The sequence below is a fragment of the Petaurus breviceps genome, unplaced genomic scaffold, assembly GCF_028583685.1.
Source record: "Petaurus breviceps papuanus isolate PSGF00001 unplaced genomic scaffold, PetGlider_PUasm1.0 90897, whole genome shotgun sequence".
NCBI classification, from domain to species: Eukaryota; Metazoa; Chordata; class Mammalia; order Diprotodontia; family Petauridae; genus Petaurus; species Petaurus breviceps.
The window spans coordinates 2,243,058-2,261,644 of NW_027187374.1; the positions used below are offsets into that span (position 1 = coordinate 2,243,058).

General features: G+C 38.8%; 1 protein-coding gene and 1 long non-coding RNA gene across 4 annotated transcripts in view; one reads left to right on the forward strand and one right to left on the reverse strand.

The window, feature by feature from the left end:
* Positions 1 to 4,293, reverse strand: part of BRWD1 (bromodomain and WD repeat domain containing 1) — a 188,608-nt gene extending 184,315 nt beyond the window's left edge. For all 3 annotated transcript variants that reach the window (XM_069074849.1, XM_069074848.1, XM_069074847.1), the window contains exons 1-4: positions 4,121 to 4,293; positions 3,893 to 3,951; positions 3,670 to 3,699; positions 3,426 to 3,485 (exon numbers count right to left, since the gene is read on the reverse strand). In XM_069074849.1, the coding sequence (XP_068930950.1) occupies positions 3,426 to 3,485; positions 3,670 to 3,699; positions 3,893 to 3,951; positions 4,121 to 4,169 (198 nt within the window). In that variant the 5' untranslated portion in view covers positions 4,170 to 4,293. The remainder of the gene's footprint in view (positions 1 to 3,425; positions 3,486 to 3,669; positions 3,700 to 3,892; positions 3,952 to 4,120) is intronic.
* Positions 3,708 to 5,459, forward strand: LOC138151401 (uncharacterized). Its single transcript, XR_011165808.1, has 2 exons — positions 3,708 to 3,925; positions 4,290 to 5,459. It is a non-coding gene; the product is annotated as an uncharacterized lncRNA (long non-coding RNA).
* The last annotated feature ends 13,128 nt before the right edge of the window (positions 5,460 to 18,587 follow it).

Genomic DNA, 18,587 nt, shown 5'->3' on the forward strand with positions numbered 1-18,587 from the left:
AAATCACAACGCAGTGCTTAACCCACCGCACTGACTTAATAAGTGCTTGTTTCCTTTCTTCCTTCTTTTCCTCTCACTCTCTAAAGTCTGGCTTTCAAACCTCGTCGTTCGCCAGAGACCGTACTCTCCCAAGTTGCCAGGCCCAATGATGCATTCTCATCCTTTCCGAAATCCCTGCAGACTTCAACACTGTTAATCAATCTTTTCCTGGATATCCTTTTCTCTCTAGGTTTCCATGACACTGCTTTATCCTGGTTCTCCCATCCCTGTCACTGCCTACCGCAAAGGCCTCTTCCATGGTCTGTACTACCCACGAAGTGTTGTATCCCCTAACAGAATGTAAGTCCCCTGACTGCTACTGTCCCACTTTTCCTTTTATATCCCCAGTAACCAGCTCAGAGCTTAACACCAAATAGGTGTTTAATAAATAGTTAAGAGATTAAGTAGACCTGCAAATTAGCAGACCTGCAAATCTGATTATGAGAGAATAAAGTATAGCCACAAAAAGGGGAAGAGTTGACTGAATGTGGCTCCTATCTTCAAGGACCCAGTGACATGTAAGTATGGAATAGGTTACCTTTCAAATAACAGGAAAAAATTAGGTCCCTCTGGGGCCTAAATGAAATCTCATTCAGCAACAGTTCTTTCCCTTCATTCCACTATGGCAGTGGATGATGTACAGCCAAAAAGTATACTATCTATGCAACATGCTTGATTCCTGGTTGGGCTCACTGTTGGACTGAGTGAGGTCCTAACAACAATAAGTCCAGGGGCGGCCAGGTAGCTCAGCAAGTAAGAGCACTGGCCTCAGAGTCAGGATAACCTGGGATAGAATCCCGGCTCAGACACTTAGCACCACACCCAGAAATAACTGGCTGTGTAACCCTGAGCAAGTTACTTAACCCCAATTGCTTAAAAAAAAGAAAAAAAACAGTAAGTCTAGTAACTGATTGAGGTGGCTGGCAAGGTGTTGTTGCTTTTCTCAATTCAGTGAATAGGGTAGGAGATGTGTTATAAATATTTATTATTCCCCTCCCTCTTCCCTTATGCCTTGAGCTGGCTTAGTAACTAATCTATGCTGTGAAGGGGAAAATGGACCAAGCAATTATACAATTTCTATAGTCCCAGGGTCCTAGATAGAAAAAAGAATTATATAGGAAGTTCTTGGGAAGGAGCTTTGGTCATAATGAATGCTCCATCCTCCACCCCCACCATCACCCCATCCCTCCTGGGTACTCTGGTTAGACTGTAGTAGGTACAGCAGATTCCAAAGCAGTAGATTGAGATGGAGGTGGGAAGCAGAAGAAAGCAACAGGAGTGGGCCTTCAAATCCATCCCTGAGCAACACAGAGCATCCTTCTTAACCATTAGGTTCTAATACCAGCACAGCTGCAACTAATACCTCCTCATTACCTCCCTCTAGCTAGGGGATGGCAGAAGAACCCATTCTCACCAGAACCCATGTTAATAAGCTGTAGGGTTCACCTAATTAGTCATTTAGTAACATTAGATCCAAGACATCATAAGTTTATTCGGTAAGCCCACAAACCATGCAATTAGACGATGCAGTGAATAAGAAAGCTGGGCCTGGATACAAGAAAATCTGAGTTCAAATACAGTCTTAGACACTTAGTAGCTACGTTACTTAATTTGTTTGCCTCAGTTTCCTCAACTTTAAAATGGAGATAAAAACACCTACCTTGAAGGATTATTGTGAGGATCAAATGAGGTAATATTTGTAAAAAGAGCTTAGCAGTATGGCTCACACATAGTGGGAACTATATAAATGTTTATTATTCCCCTCCCTCTTCCCTTATGCCTTGAGTTGGCTTAGTAACTAATCTATGATGTGAAGGGGAAAATGGACCAAGCAATTATACAATTCCTATAGTCACAGAAAATAGATAATTAAACATAACTTCACCCTCAGCAGAAACAAAGGTAAAACTACTAGGTTAGAGTATGGTATTCATCTTCAAATATGATTACTATATCACATTTGTTTCTTAATTTTTCTTTGTCACAATCTGGAAAGAGAATAGAGTTAAAATGACTGATATAGACAAAAATGCATCAATAAAAGATTTCTTTAAAAAAAAAACTTCTTATAGGAGGAGATTTACACAGGGTTGAGATGAATAGAGGTCAAAATTAATTTCCCCCAAATAGTCCTTTAAATATTTAATTCTAGATTATTTATCTGGTCATTTGCCACTTCCTCACCCCTCCCCGATGACAAAAAAAAATGAACAATTTTCCCAACCTAAGGCTGACTTTGTTGTTCAATTTTGTCCAGCTCTTTGTGACCCCATTTGGGGTTTTCCTGACAAAGGTACTGGAATGATTTACCATTTCCTTCGCCAGCTCAGTTAACAGATAAGGAAACTGAGGCAAACAGGGTTAAGTGACTTGCCTATAGTCACACAGCTAGTGTCTGAGGCCAAATTTGAACTCAGGTCTTCCTGACTCCAAGCCCAGTGCTCTATGAACTGAACCACCTAGCTGCTTTTGTATTATATATACACATAAAAACCCAAGTTCAAATCTGACATCCGACACTAACTAGCTGTGTGATCCCAGGCAAGTCACAGCTAGTAAACATCTAAGGTCAGATTTGAGCTCAAAAATAAGAGTTCAATTATGTCCAACTCTTCATTACTCCATGGACCATATTTCCTATAGGGTTTTCTTGGCAAGGATACTGAAATAGTTTACTATTTACTTCTTCAGTGGATTAAGGCAAACAGGTTAAATGACTTGTCCAAGGTCACACAGCTAATAAGTATCCAAGGCCAGATTGTACAGGCACATATCTACCTTGTTTAATCCTACATAACTGTCATTATCTTTAGAACAGAATTTGTGACACTACTAAGAGAAGAAACAAAAGGAAAAAGAGAACCTAGAACTTAGGCTCTTAATTGTCTCTCCAAAAACACAAAGGCATATAATGAAACATTACACAGAAGTCAATTGCAAGTTAATTTAGAACTGCAAATTTCTGTAGTGTCCTATCTCCTAAAATCTCCACAAAGGGCTTAAAACAATACCAAGTAAATTAAGCAGATAAATGCTAATTATTCTCCAATTTCAAGGACTTTTACCAGTCAATGAGCAGTGGAGAACAGGTGAAGTTTGAGATAATGGCCAAAGTTCCCATTATCAAGATGCCAAAGACAATGAAAACCACCTAGATGAATGGCCATTCTTGGTTAAGAACCACCTATACTTCAAATTCACAAAGGTTTCTTAAATGTTTAGACTGAATTACCAAAACAAACACTTTCAACTAAAAAGACTAAACACATTTCAGAGAAAACATGGTTGTATATATTAGCCCACGTGTACAAAATTTTAGTTTCTGGTTTGTTGGGGGAAGTAAGTTTTTGCTTTTTTTTTTAAACGATATAATGCAAAAATCTCACCAAGTCCTCATATTTCCAGTCATGTTCATTGCCTTCCCAATCCAATCTCTTCGGCAACAACTAGGAAAACAAAACGCACATATATTACTAAAACTTCGTTTTGGGGCAATTTGGTGAAATGAGCTAAAAAGAGAAGGCACCACTTACGGGGCAAGAAATGGGGGAGGGAACAGGAGGGGGGGAGGGGACAGAACGGTGGAGGGGGGGGGGGCGGAGAGAGGAAGGATGGGAGAAGAGCACAGACCTGGTACTGTTCCAGTTCCTGCACCAGCACCTGCAACAAACAAGACACTCGTTTAAGAGATGGGGGCGGGGGGGAGAGGGGAGGGAGGAAAAGACCAGGCAAGATCCCTCTGCCACCGCCACCCCCCAATCCAAAGCACTGGAGAAGATACAGCTAATAATGCGATCACCCAGAGTGGTACAAGAAGGTGGAGGGGGCGCCCCCGCAGGTGCCCTCCACTCACCTGGGCTGCTCTCCGGCAAGGACCGGCGGACAGGTACCGGGCGATGAGGAAATAGAGCTCTGCGGGAAGAAGGGAAAACAAGAGCTGAGCCGGGGCAGGGAGGGAGCGTGCCAGTTAAGGGTAGAACGGCAGGGAAACGGTCGGCCCCGGTGAAGGGACTCGAGAGAAGCCCACTAAGGAGCTCTGGTGGTCAGAGAGGAGTAAATGGCAACTCCCGCCTCCTCTTACCCGACTCAATGGGCGCCACGGGATGTCTGGAGGCCGAGTGCTCAGCCATGACCGAGCGGGGCGGCCGAGAAAGGTAAATGGCTGGCGTAGGCCGCGCCGGGGCCTAACTGAGATAGTCACTTCAGGGTGCAGCCCTCCCCATCTTCCTAACTCCGACTCTTTCCTGCAGCCATGCAGCGCAGCGACCTCATAGCGTCGTGACGTCGCCGAAGACGCAACCGCCGCCTCCGCCGTCGGCGCGGAATGAGAGAAAAAAATAGTTCTATCTTTGAAGGACTTGAGAGGAGGAAAAAAAACAGAAGCAAACAGTAACCACGCTCCCTACTTAGAAGTAAAAGCGATGTCCGTGTTACTACTAAGAGAATTTTAGGGTGTTTAGCAAAGGTTTTCTCTTTAGCGGCTTGTCCTGAGGAACGCAGGGAGAGAAAATCCAGGTGATTTTGGAATCAGTGCGCGCGGTGAAACGACCCCCTCCTTGTTTTCCGCTGTAGTCGTCGGTGCTGTTGCATGGGCCGAGCCAGAGCTGCCATGTAGGGAGTTTGTAGCGAATGCGGTGATTGGAATTTGGAGAGCGGAGCTTCTGGAAGGTTCTCGAAGGGAGGCAGTTGCAAGTTTGTTCCAGGCCTTTACGGAGCCCTCTGCCCCAGGCGGTTGGTAGCATGAGCTGTGGGACTGTTGTGACTGACCCTTCATCCCTTGACCTAAATGGGGATGGGAATTCAGATTTGAAAAGCTGCCTGCACTGGGGAAAGAGAAATAGGTTTCCTCCCTGTTTTGGTGAGGGTCCCGAGAAGCCCTGCAGTCTTTGGGGTGAAGGTGTGTGAGGGCACATGCGACCTGGTTAAACCGCTACGATTGGCTTTGCGATTGGCGTGCCACATCCTGTAGTAGGCTCCGGCGCTTTAGTGGTAGAATTAGTGGATGCTGCCTGAACAGAAAAGTCAGAGAAAACACCTGTTGCTGAAACAAGGTTCTTATTTTTATTGTCAAAGTCAAAATTCTGTGGCAGTTCTCTAAAATTTAATAAACCACTACGATGAAAGATTCTGTAGGTGGAAATCTTTTCTTAATGGCTCTTGTCTTGTAGATGGGAAAAAAGAGAATGCTCCACACATAACAAAGTTTTTAGAAATTTCAGTAAAAACGTTATTCATCCGTGACAGTTTTTTTCCCAAAGTTTTCCATCAGAAGCTACTTGCACTTTCACATCATCACCTTACCTATACCTTTCCTTTGATGATTTTACATAATACAAGGAGATACTACATTGATTTGGTTTAATGTATATTGCTTATCCTTGATTTACAAATATTTCTAATAAAAAAGTGATGAGAGAATACTACTTTGTTTTCATATCTGATTTCCAAAGTTGTTACTATAGAACAAAGCTGTTGTCATTAATGTGTGCTATTCTCCTGTCTAAGCTGCCTTAAGGGAATAATTAACTCACTGCTTAGATTTGGACCTGAAAATATTACAAAATGTAGATTATTTGGGATGAAATAATTGTAAAGGGCTTAGTACACTACCTGGCACATGTTATATAGCATACACTATATAAATGTTAGCTCTCATTATTTTGAAACCATGCCAGACACTCAATTTGCAAGGTAAAAATGAAACTAAGATTATGTGTTTGATTTCCACCCAGAGGTCAGTGGAATTTACTCAACAACAAAAATCACATTACAAAATAGGCTATCCTCCTCCTGTTCTAATACAGGAAAATGAATGTTGAAGGGCAAGGTATATGATATGCAAAGAATATACAGGAGCAAAAAGTAAAGTAATTTGAATGACTAGGAGGCACTACCCATACCATTTTACCATTATGAACTGGGGAGATTTAAAAAGGTCCTGTGCTTTAAAGGAAACTACAGAAAGGGGTGGCTAGGTGGTGCAGTGAATAGAGCATCCGCTCTGGAGTCAGGAGGAAACCTACAGATTCTGTGAAGGGAATATGGGAAGGAACAGCATGAAGAAAGACAAGTGCTATTAGGCAGCTTGATAAACTGAAAAGACCACCAGATTTAGAGACAGAGGATTCAGGATCAAACTCTGGGTTTTATATTTAGTGCTATCATATATTAGGCAAATATTTTATCCATTCGGCATTTCTAAAATTTCATTCAAGCTCTAAATCTATATTAAGTGTATGACTTTGTTGGGGATCCCTGTCAGACCTAGGCAATTCTAACGAAAATATGAGAGAGAGAGAAGTTAAGAACCAGAACAGAATATTAAAAATATATAGTAAATGGATACATATGTAGTGATTACTAAACGATTATTATGGAATTAATATGACTTATATGCAGAAGTATAAGAAATACAACACCCATTTCAGTGAGTAAAAACAAAGTTAAAAAGCATTAAAATAAACACTTGGTTTTTTTTTTTTTCAGTATAATACACAATATCTATCCAAAACCAAGAGCCACATGTAATGGAAAAATGCTAGAGGGCTTCCCCTTTTAAAAAATATTTTCTTTCAAATAATTTTATTTTATTTTCACTTCAAAATTCTCCCTCTTCTTCTTTTCTCCCTTTCCCCACCCCAGTGAGAAGGCGAGAAAAACAAGAAACCTTACTAATATATGTATGGTCATATAAAACAAATTCTTGAATTAGCCATGTCCAAAAATAGAAAAGAAGAAAATATGCTTCAATCTGCACCCTAAATCCATCAGCTCTCTAGCTGTAAGTAGAAAACATGTGTCATACATTTTTTGAAATTAGAGGTGGTCATTGTGTCGATCAGTTACTAAATCTTTCAAAGTAGATTGATTATCTTTACAATATTTCTGTTACTGTATAAATTGTTCCCCTAGTTCTGGTCACTTTGTAACAGTTCATACAAGTCTTCTTAGGTTTTTCTGAAATCAGCCCCTCCCTCATGTCTTATAGCACAATAGTATTCTATCACATTCATACACTATAACTTGTTCATCCTTTCCCCATTGATGGGCATCCCCTAAGTTTCCAATTCTGTGTCTCCACAAAAAGAGCTGCTAAAAACTTTTTTTTTTTATGTATGCATACTTTTCCTCTTTAATCCCTTTGGGCATTAAAAATCTACTAGCAGTCTCACTAGTTTAAAGGGTAGTTTTGGGGGGCATAGTTCCAAATTGCTTTCCAGAAATTATTGGATTAGTTCACAACTACCTCAGTAATGTATTAGCATATCTATTTTCCCACATCCCCTCTGGTATTAGTCATTTTCTCTTTATATTATCCAGTCTGATGGGTGTGAGGTACTACTTCAGAGTTGTTTTTAATTTGCAAGAGAAATGCTAAAGGATTTTCCCCAGAAGATCAAGGATAAAACACCATTACTATTTGATACAGTTGTAGAAACACACTATAGCAATAAGAAAAATAAATTGAGAAAATAGTCCAGGCAAGAGGTGATAAATGCCTACAGTGGCTGTATAAGCAGAGAAAAGTGGACCTATATGAGAAATGTGGAGAAAGAAATTACTAAATTTGACAACTGATTGGCCATGTGGGGTGAGCAAGGAGGAGGAATTGAGAATGACACTGAGGTTGTCAACCTGGTCAATGTGAAAGATGGTGGTCTCAGAAATAATAAGGAATTTCAGAGGATGCAAGGGTTTTGGGAAAAAAGTGAGTTCTGTTTTGGACATGTTGAGTTTCAGATGGTCAGACGTTTAGTTCAAGTCCAACAAGAGATTGTGACTTGCTACTGCAACTCAGGAAAGAGTCTACAGCTAGATAAATAGATCTGGGAATCATCTGCATAGAAATAATAAAGATATTATAAGCTCATCAAATAAAGCATAAGGAGAAAAAGGCTAAAGTCAGTCACAGGAATCACTCTCCCCTTAGTGGTTACAAATAATGTAAATGAAGATCCAGCAAGAGACTCAGAAGGAGCAGACAGGAGGAGTCCCAAAAACCCAGAGAGGAGAGTATCCAGGAAAAGGTAATTGTAAGTGTCAAATGCTGTTTAAATTAAAAAAAAAAAAGTCAAGAAGGATGAAGATCAAGAAGAAGCCATTAGATTTGGGAATAGAGATTATTCTAACTTGAAATTTCAATTGAATAATGAAGTAAAAAACCAGGCTTGAAGAAAGCGAGATGTGAAGAAAGCATTAAATTGTAGACAATTTTTCAAGGAGCTTAGCTGAGGAGGACATATAGTGATGAGGAACAGGCTCTGGGACCCCCTTTGAGCTCTCCTTGAATCTTCCCATTTGGTGGGGCATTTGCCTGAGGCCATGGGCCTTTCCTAGTGGCTTTGCCCAAACCTTTGTTGCTGGCTTAGCCCTCCTTTGTCCAACAACTTCTCACCCTTGATCCTCCCAAAATATCTATGCCCAAATCTGTTATACCCTAGAACTGGCCTAGCCCACCATAGTCTGTTGTGCCCAGGTAGCCTCCAGCAACTTCCCACCCTTAATCACTCATTACTGGAGTCTGATATCATTGACTCCTCCTGAAGACTCTCTCCAAACTCCTCCTCTAGACCACCCCTAGATTCCTCCCACAACTTTTCTGTATGTGAGACCCTATCTTTCCTCCATGAGAGGAGGAAGGCCAGAGAATGACCTAGAACCTATTTACCCTGTGTCAGATGATTCTGGCCAGCTTGCCCAATGCAAGCCTCACAGATACTGAGGCTCCTTAAGAGTCTACCCAGTATGGTGAACTTTTAATAAACTTTACTTTTCTTTGGCTGAGAGAAAACTTGAGTTGAATTCATTTGACAGGACCCAGCGTGTTGGTATTTTGGGGTCTCCAGCACCCCTAACCCTATACTCATCATTTTATGATGACCCTCTTCAATAGGACAGTAGCTGGTGAGTATGTTAGGCTCCAGCTCTGCACCAGTACTTTGCCCCTGACTTTAATGTGACTTAGCCTTTAGGCACAGGATCTGAAGCTCTGTCACTTTCATCCCAAGAAGAGAGACAGCAACCATGGGCTTAATCCCATAGGAAGGGGGAAAGGATCTCATTGAGGTTGAAAGCTCCTAGGTGAGGAGTGGGGTTTTGGCAATAGAAAGAACTACAGCCCCAGTACTCCAGAAGCCTGAAGATAGCTCTGATTCTGATTCTTCCCCAAAGGGAAGAAATGTGATTACCACTAGTAAGACAAGAAGCTAGCCTTTCCTGGAGGGTATGGGGTGGGTAGGGGTGGTCAATCCTGGTCCTGCATAGGCCAACAAGATAGTTCTGACCTGATCCAGGTCCCTAAAGGAAAAGGAGATTTGTGACTCACCCCCAGGTAATAAATAGTGGGATAACTCCAATCACAGCCTCCAGAGCCTAGGTGATCTGAGTCTGTATCCCAGGGAAATCACATCTTGAACAACCCTAAACAAAGATCAATCTTGACTCTGATCTAGATCTCTAGAAGAAGGAGAGATCCACGATTAATATTCAGGCAAGGAGCAAGGACTCATTGTGGTCACTCTATTCCAGGTTCCTGGAGTGAAGGAGAACAAGAACTCAATCCTCCATTGAAAAGTGGGGAACCATATTCAGAGGAGGGGGGAATTTAGGATTTGACCCCCCAGGTGAGAAATAAGGCCTAACTTTGGTAGCTGTAATCCCAATTGCCAGAGGAAGGGGCATCTGATCTTCCTCCCTCAAGGTGAAGGAAGGGCTCAGGTTAGTCTGCCAAGAGTAAATGAATAAAAAAGATAAAGGAGCTATTTTGGAACTTCCAGGTCACATGAACAATAAGATGACCAAGTAGACATCCAGTCCCCATGACTTCACAAACTTCTCCAAACAGAAATTGTGCACTAAAGATAAAGCAACTTCAACTGTTTCCATGGTCTAGGAATCTGGAATTCAAAAACAAGAAATTAGGAACTGATGCTTATTGAGCAATTTAGGATAAATCTAACTGAAAGACAAAAGAGAAACTATGTAAGTGAATGAATTTTTGGGGAAATTAGAGTTAAAGTATTTATAGTATCTACTAAATGGGACAGCAAAAGAATATACATACTTCTTCGTACCACATGGAACTTTTACAAAAACTGACCATGTACTAGGGCACAGAGATAATGCAAACAAATATAAAAAGGCAGAAATAGTCAAGGCATTTTTTAAAGACCTTATTCATATTACATTCTCACATTATTTTAATGAATAGAAATTGGTTTAAAAAACACACAGAAGATAGAGATCAAATGGAGAAATCTCAAATGAGTGAGTCAAAGAAAAAAATCATAGAAACAATTCTGTTAAAGAAAATGAAGATAAAAAATATTGAAATGTCTGGGATGCAGCTAAAGTAGTCCTCAAGGGGAAAACAAAACATATCTTTACAGTCATGCAGTAACAAAATAGAAAAAGAGAAAATTAATGAACTGAATATACATTTAAAAAATTAGAAAATCAACAAATAAAACTAAAATAAGCACAAAACAGAAGGTATTAAAAATAAGGGGGAGAAATAAACTGTAAACAAAAACCTCCATTGAAATAGTAAATAACACAAAAGCCTAGTTCTTTGAAAAGACTAATAAAATTGATAAACCCTTAGATAATTTGATTAAAAATAAGAGAGGAGAAAATCAAGTCAATAAGAAAGCAAATGAGTAAGATAAAATCACAGTAAAACCAGAAGAAATAAATAAGAATAACCAAAATATGTTACAGACAGTTATATGCTAACAAAATTGAGAACACAAGAGAAATAAGAGAATACTTTCAAAAATTTAAAATACCCAGAATATCAGAAGACTAGATTATGCAGTCCCAGCAAAGGAAACAGATGTAGTTGTAAAGAAACTAGCAGAGGAAAAAAATGCCTGGGCTTGATGGATTCAGAGGAGAATTCTAGCACACTTTTAAAGAATAGTAAGTACCATACTTCACAAAAAATTCTAAAAAATAGAGAAAGAATGGGGCGGCTAGGTGGCGCAGTGAGTAGAGAGCTGGCCCTGGAGTAAGGAGGACCTGAATTCAGATCCCGCCTCAGACACTCAACACACACAAAAAACCTAGCTGTGTGACCTTGGGCAAGTTACTTAAACCCAATTGCCCTCAAAAAAAAAAAAATAGAGAAAGAACATACCAGAATCCTTTCATGAGACAAATATAGTCCTAAAACCTAAACCAAGAAAAGATAAAACATAGAAAGAAAATTGTAATTAATGAATATTGACTCCAAAAATTAAAATCTTATCAAAATGATTACAGTGATTAAGAAATTGTTCATTATTATCAAGTGGGATTTATAGCGGGGACTCAAGGATAGCTCGGTATTAGGAAAACAAAATAAAAAGCATTCCAAACTACATGATCATCTCAATAGACACAGAAAAAGCCTTTGACAAAGCTCAACACTCCTTTATGCAAAATACCCTACAAAATATAGATATAGATCCTTTTAATATCATAAAAAGAATCTATCTTAAATCAAAACAAAGTGTAATGGGGATACAGTAGAACCTTTTCCAATAAATGTGGTAATGAATCAAGGATTCTCACCTTCCCTACTATTATTTGATATAGTTCTGGAAATACTAGCAATAGTACTCAGCCAAGAGAAAGGAATAAAAGGAATAAAGACAGGTGAAGTAGAGAGAAAACTATCCCTGTTTTCTTTTTCTTTTTTTTTTCCAAATTATTTAATTATTTTTAGTTTTCAACATTCATTTCGACAAGATTTTGAGTTACAAATTTTTCTCCCCATCTTTTCCCTTCCCTGACCCCAAAATAGCAAGCCTACTGAGTACCCCTTCCCCCAATCTGTTCTCTCTCATATCCTCCCTCATCCCCCCCCAACTTTATTTTTTTTTAAAGATTAATTTTTAATTTTTATTTTTTGCTTTTTAGAGGGTGAAAGGCTGGACAATTGGGGTTAAGTGACTTGCCCAAGGTCACACAGCTAGTAGGCCAGACCTGAACTCAGGTCCTTCTGACTCCAGGGCTGGTGCTCTATTCACTGCACCACCTAGCCACCCCTCCAACTTTATTTTAAACATTTGTTTTTAAAACTTTGAGTTCCAGATTTTTTTCCTTCTTCCCTCCTTACCCACCCCCACTGGGAAGATAAGCAATTCAATATAGGTTGTACATGTGTAGTTATGCAAAACATTTCCATAGTAGTTATATTGTGAAAGACTAACTATAATTCCCTCCAGCCTATCCCCCCCCACTTATTGTTTTCTCTTTTGACCCTGTCCCTTTTCAAGAGGGTTTGCTTCTAACTACCCTCTTCCCCAATCTGACCTCCCTTCTATACCCCCTCTTATCTCCTTCCCCCCCCTATTTTCCTGTAGGGTAAGATACCCAATTTAGTGTGTATGTTATTCCCTCCTTAAGCCAAATTCATTGAGAGTAAGGTTGACCCATTCCCTTTCACCTTCCTGCTCTTCCCCTTCATTGTAACAGTTTTCTCTTGCCTCTTTTATATGAGATAATTTACCCTAATCTATCTCTCCCTTTCTCCTCCCAATATATTCCTCTCTTACCTCTTAATTTTATTTTTTTGGATATCATCCCTTCATATTCAACTCATCCTGAGCCCTCTATATATACATGTACATACATATGCACACACTCACATATGTTATTTCTACACACATACTCCCTCCTATACATACATATATATGTGTATATACATATATACATGTATATTCCCTTCAGCTATCCTCATACTGAGAAAAATCTCATGAGTTACAATTATCATTTTTCCATGTAGGAATGTAAATAGTTCAACTTTAATAAATTCCTTATGATTTCTTTTTCCTGTTTTCCTTCTCATGCTTCTCTTGCTTCTTGTATTTGAAAGTCACATTTTCTGTTCATCTCTGGTTTTTTCATCAAGAATGCTTGAAAGTCCTCTATTTCATTGAATAACCATGTTTTTCCCTGTAGCATTATACTCAGTTTTGCTGGGAAGTGATTCTTGGTTTTAATCCAACTCCTTTGACCTCCGGAATATCATATTCCAAGCCCTTCAGTCCCTTAATGTAGAAACTGCTAGGTCTTGTGTTATCCTGATTGTTTCCACGATACTCAAATTGTTTCTTCCTGACTGATTGTAATATTTTCTCCTTGACCTGGGAACTCTGGAATTTGGCTATGATATTCCCAGAAATTTTCTTTTTGGAATCTTTTTCAAGAGGTGATTGGTGATTTCTTTCAATTTCTATTTTGCCCTCTGGTTCTAGAATATCAGGGCAATTTTGCTTGATAATTTCTTGAAAGATTGTGTCTAGGCTCTTTGTTTTTGATCATGGTTTTGAGGTAGTCCAATAATTTTTCACTTATCTCTCCTGGATCTATTTTCCATGTCAGTGATTTTTCCAATGAGATATTTCACATTGCTGTCTATTTTTTCACTTGTTTGGATCTGTTTTATAGTATCTGGATTTCTCATAAAGTCATTAGCTTTTATTTGCTCCAATCTAATTTTGAAGGAATTATTCTCTTCAGTGAGTTTTTGAAATTCCTTTTCCATCTGGAAAATTTGACTTTTTAAGGCATTCTTTTCCTCACTGGCTTTTTGGGCCTCTTTTGCCATTTTTAGTCTATTTTTTAAGGTGTTATTTTCTTCAGTGTATTTTTGGGTCTCCTTTAGCAGGGTGTTGACTCACTTTTCATGATTTTCTTGCATCATTCTTATTTCTCTTCCCAGTTTTTCCTCCACTTCTCTTACTTGAGTATCAAAATCCTTCTTGAGCTCCTCCATGGCCTGTAACCAATTCATATTTTTTTCTTGGAGGCTTTTGAAGCAGGGGTTCTGACTTCACTGTCTTCGCTGTCTCCAACTCCATGCCTTGATCCTTTTTGTCCCCAAAAAAGTATTCTATGGTCTGTTTGTGCTTCCTTTGCTTGCTCATATTGCCAGCCAATTACTTGACTTTTGAGGTCTTTGCCACGGAAGAACTCTGCTTCCAGAATGAAGAGAGCTTTGTCCCAAATCACTGGGGTTTTCACAGCTGCTGGAGCTATTAGCAGGGTGCCCTCTCTACAGCCCCCACAAGCTCTGGTTCACTGGCCACACACCCTAGGACCACCACCCAGATCCAGATCCAAGCAGGTATGATTACCCTCTGAATGATCTCTTGGTCCCCCTACAATCAATAGGCCAGGAGCTCCTGAGGCAGCCATGTGGTGGTGGCTGCATAGCTGCTGCACCTCCATTGCTTCTCATGCTGGGAGCAGGGGCCAGACCGCTCTTCTGTCCCTGCTCTGTTCCAACAGAGTTCTACACTGAGCTTTTGCTTTGTCTTTGGCATTTGTGGTCTGAGAAGTGTGGAATCCACCACAGCTGCTGGTGATTCACTCTCCTGAAGTCTGTTCTGGCCACTGCTGGTTGGGGACAACCCAGGACAAGAATAGCTTGGCCTAGTGTTTCTTTTTCAAAATTTATTTTTAACATTCACTTTTCTAAAAATTTTGAGTTTCAAATTCTCTGCTCCCTTCTGCCCCTCCCTCACTCATTGCAATATGATATCGATTATGTATGTGAAGTTATACAAAACATATTTCCAAATTAGCCATGTTCTAAAAGTAAAGAAAAGAAAAAGCAAGAAACATAAAGATAAAAAAATATGCTTCAATCTGTACTCAAAGTTCATCAGATCTCTATTCCTGGAGATGGATAACATTTTTCATCATGGGCCCTATAGAACTGTCTTGAATCAGAGTAGCTATCTTTCACATTTGATAATCATTATAATATTGTTCTTACTGTATATAATATTCTCCTAATTCTGCTCACTTCACTTTGCATCAGTTCATAGAAGTCTTCCCCTTATAATACATTAATTTATTTTTTCTTTTATTAATCTATCCCTTCCATCTATCCCTATTGAGCAAATTTTGAAAAAAAAATCTGAAAAATAAAGCCCTTCAATACATTTATAGTCCAACAAAACAAATCCCCAGCAAAATAAGAGATTGTAAGACTATTACTGTACAAAGAAATACAATGTTGACTTTAGAACATTGATTAATCATAAACTACCACTCCAAAAGAATAGTATATAGTGCTTTAAGGTTATGTTATATAGTGCTTTAGGATTTGCAAAGCAAATGGGCATGTTATCTTATATGAACTTCATAACAACCATGTGAGGTGGGTGGTACCTTATTTTACTGATTAGGAAACTGAGGCTAAAAGAAGTGATTTGCCCAGGTTCTCACAGCTAGTATCTAAGGCAGAATTGAATTCAGGTGTTTAGGTTCAGGACTTCAAGGTCAGAACTCTTACCCTCTCCACCACCTAGCTGCCTCTTGAAACACTACTCACCTCTTGTGAGAGGAGATAAACTTGAAATATAGAGACAGAGTTTTGGACAATGGTCAATGTGAGAATTTGTTTTGCTAGGCTATATATTTATGTACTGATGCCTTCTATTTTGTAATACATTCATTTCTTTTTTCTTCTTTTTATTAATCTGTTAGGGTATCCAGGAAAGACTGGTACCTCTGATGTGAGGGCTATTGAGCCCTTTTTTCAGGGCTCCTTTCCACTGTTGTTATTTCTCTGCCACCCAGCTCTTTCCTGTGGCTCCAAGAAACACGTTGGCCACACCTCAGTAAAACCACCTCAGCAGACAGGCTAAAACAGGTTGAGGGTAACCAATAGGACTTAAACCCCTTAGTGAGTTAGGGGAATGTCTGTCCCAGGTATGTAAAGATTTCCCAAAGGCAGAAAGAGCAGATCAGAACAATTTGTTCCAATGGCCATGAAGGAGGCTAAAGCAGATGCCATGGAGTAATTAGGGCTTGGTTAAACATCTACGACTCCAAGGTTGTCCACTGCGTACTGGGTCATCACCATTCATCCAGACTTTTTTTTTTCTTTTTGGAGAGCAATTGGGGTTAAGTGACTTGCCCAAGGACACACAGCTAATTTTTGTGTTAGGTGTCTGAGGCTGGATTTGAACTCAGGTCCTCCTGACTCCAGGGCCAGTGCTCTATTCACTGTGCCACCTAGCTGCCCCATTCATCATGACTTTTGTCTTGCCATTGGAATTAAATGACTCTGGAAGAGAGCATGAGGTCAGTGACTTCATGTACCTCTGCCTCATTTAAATCCAATTTATACACAAGTCAAAAGACATTACCCTTATGTGTGTGCATATTGTATGTCTCCAGTAAGCTCACAGAAGGGAAGGACTATTTTGGTTGTGTCTTTGTATCCCCAATAGCCACTTGGCACAATGTCTTGCATATGGCTTCCACTTAAAAAGATATTTGTGGGAATGGAATTGAATTGTCCTTCTTTGTCTGTCCAAGATATGTGTGTGAATATATTAATCTGCATTTAATTGTCTATTTCACTTTTTATCTTTATATCTCCAGGATCTAGCACTATTACTGACACATAGTAGGCACTTAATAAACAAATATTTCTTGATGTGTATATGTAAATCAATATATGTATTACATGATATACAACATAGATATTTCATCCCTTGTTTTCCAGTTACATTTTTCTAAATGTTAATCTCTTTTGTATTGCAATGTATTTCACTGAAGAGCTAAGATTTGAACCCTAGTTTTCTAACTACAAATAGAAAAGGTAACATATAATCTTAGCCTAGAAAATTAAGGATACCTGCTATATACATCTTAATCACTTGGTTATTTTTTAATGCAATCTAATTCTAAAATGGCCTATGGATATGGAATGTGATCATTCATCTCTGTTAATACAGTAAGAATAACATTTATATGATAGTTTAAAGTTTGCAAAACACTTTACAGATATTTTATTTGATCTTCACAATAATTAAATTAGTTGTTATTATTAAACCCATTTTATAGGTGAGGAAATTAAGGTCGAGTGAGGTTAAGTGACTTGCCTGGAGTCAGTCACATAGCAAGTATGTTTTGGAGCCACTATTTGAAATGAGGTGTTTCTGACTCCAAATCTGGCACCCAACTCACTATACCATCCAGCTGCCTCATCTGAATTCATTGCTGATGTTGTCTAATTAATCCCTCTAGGCACAAATTTCTGATTGGTCACTAGATATAACGATTTCCTCAATTAGCTGTCTGGGAAACCCAAATTGAAAATAGTCACAAAGAGATAGATATATGAAAACACTGAGACAGATTTTTTAGAAAGTATTTTTACATGACTGTTCTGCAGTTTTTTCTCTATAGGATGTGTATTTTCAGTAGAGGAAGGAACCCTAGAGATCATTCTATGTTGAAGATTATCCTATCATCTGAACAAAGAGTTACCCATGAAAAAAAATGCACCCTAGACAAGATGGGGATGGGGACTAGATTTATAATTTCATTGGATAGGGAACTCCCAGGCAAGGTTTTTTTTTTTTTTTGCCAATGCAAGTTAGTCTTAGAGCTGCTATGATTTGCTACGGTCATATAGTTACTATGTGTCAGAGGTGTAACCTGAGTCCAGGTCTTCTTGCCTTTTTAGCTGCTCTTTATCCATGTCCTAATAAAAGAGATTTTAACATTTAGGACTCAGATCAATGTGATGACCATTCATGATTGTAGAATACCAATGATGACGCATGCTGCCTACTTTCTGACAAGACTAATGATCCAGAATGAGACATACATTTTGGAACCATTGTAAGAATTTGTTATGCTTGACTGTATCTGTTTGTTAAAAGGCAAGGACAGTTTTGGTTTTGTCTTTGTATTCTTAGCATCTACCAGAAACAGTTTTGCACATGGCATTCACTTAAAAAATATTTGCATAATGTCCTTTTTCTTTCCAAGATATTCACATATCTATATTTATCTATCAATGAATTTCATTTTCTGTCTTTATAACCCCATATTTTGTCTTTATATACAAGGGTTTTTCTTTTCTTTTCAGTGGGAGGAGGGAGGAAAACAGGGAAAGGGGATTTAAGGATAGGGTTATGAAAATGTTTAAGAGAACAAAAAGAACCATACATGAGAAGTTTTAAAAGTTATGATGAATTTATTATATACTAAAAAAAACAACAACCAGGCTCTACACAATAGATTCATGATTTCATGTATGACCCCCCCCCCTTTTTATTCAGTGTCTGTTAAGTTCAGAAATTTAAAACTCTTAGAAACACAAAACTGAAATCAATTCATATATAAATTAGAATATGATAGTGTTGTACCATGGAAGATATATTGATTCACATCTTAGTTCTTCCCCAGTTATTATTACCTCTTGTCCTTGGGCAAATCACTTCACTTCTTTGAGACTTCTGCTTCCTCATCTGTAAAATGAGAATTGGATTAAATGATCTCTAAATCCCCTACTGAAAAAATTCTAGTGGTTCCCTTTTATCTTTACCTAAAGTTCTGTCAAAGCATTTAGAGCCTATCCCAACCTGGCCCCAAACTACCTTTTCAACCTTCTTTACACGTTACTATCTTTTCTGTACACACCCCAGTCTATTCAAATAGGCCTTAATATTTGTCATACCCAGGATTGTCTCCATGGCCATAATATACTCAGCTCCTTTTTTTGTAATTGTAATTTCCTTCAAAATTCAGCC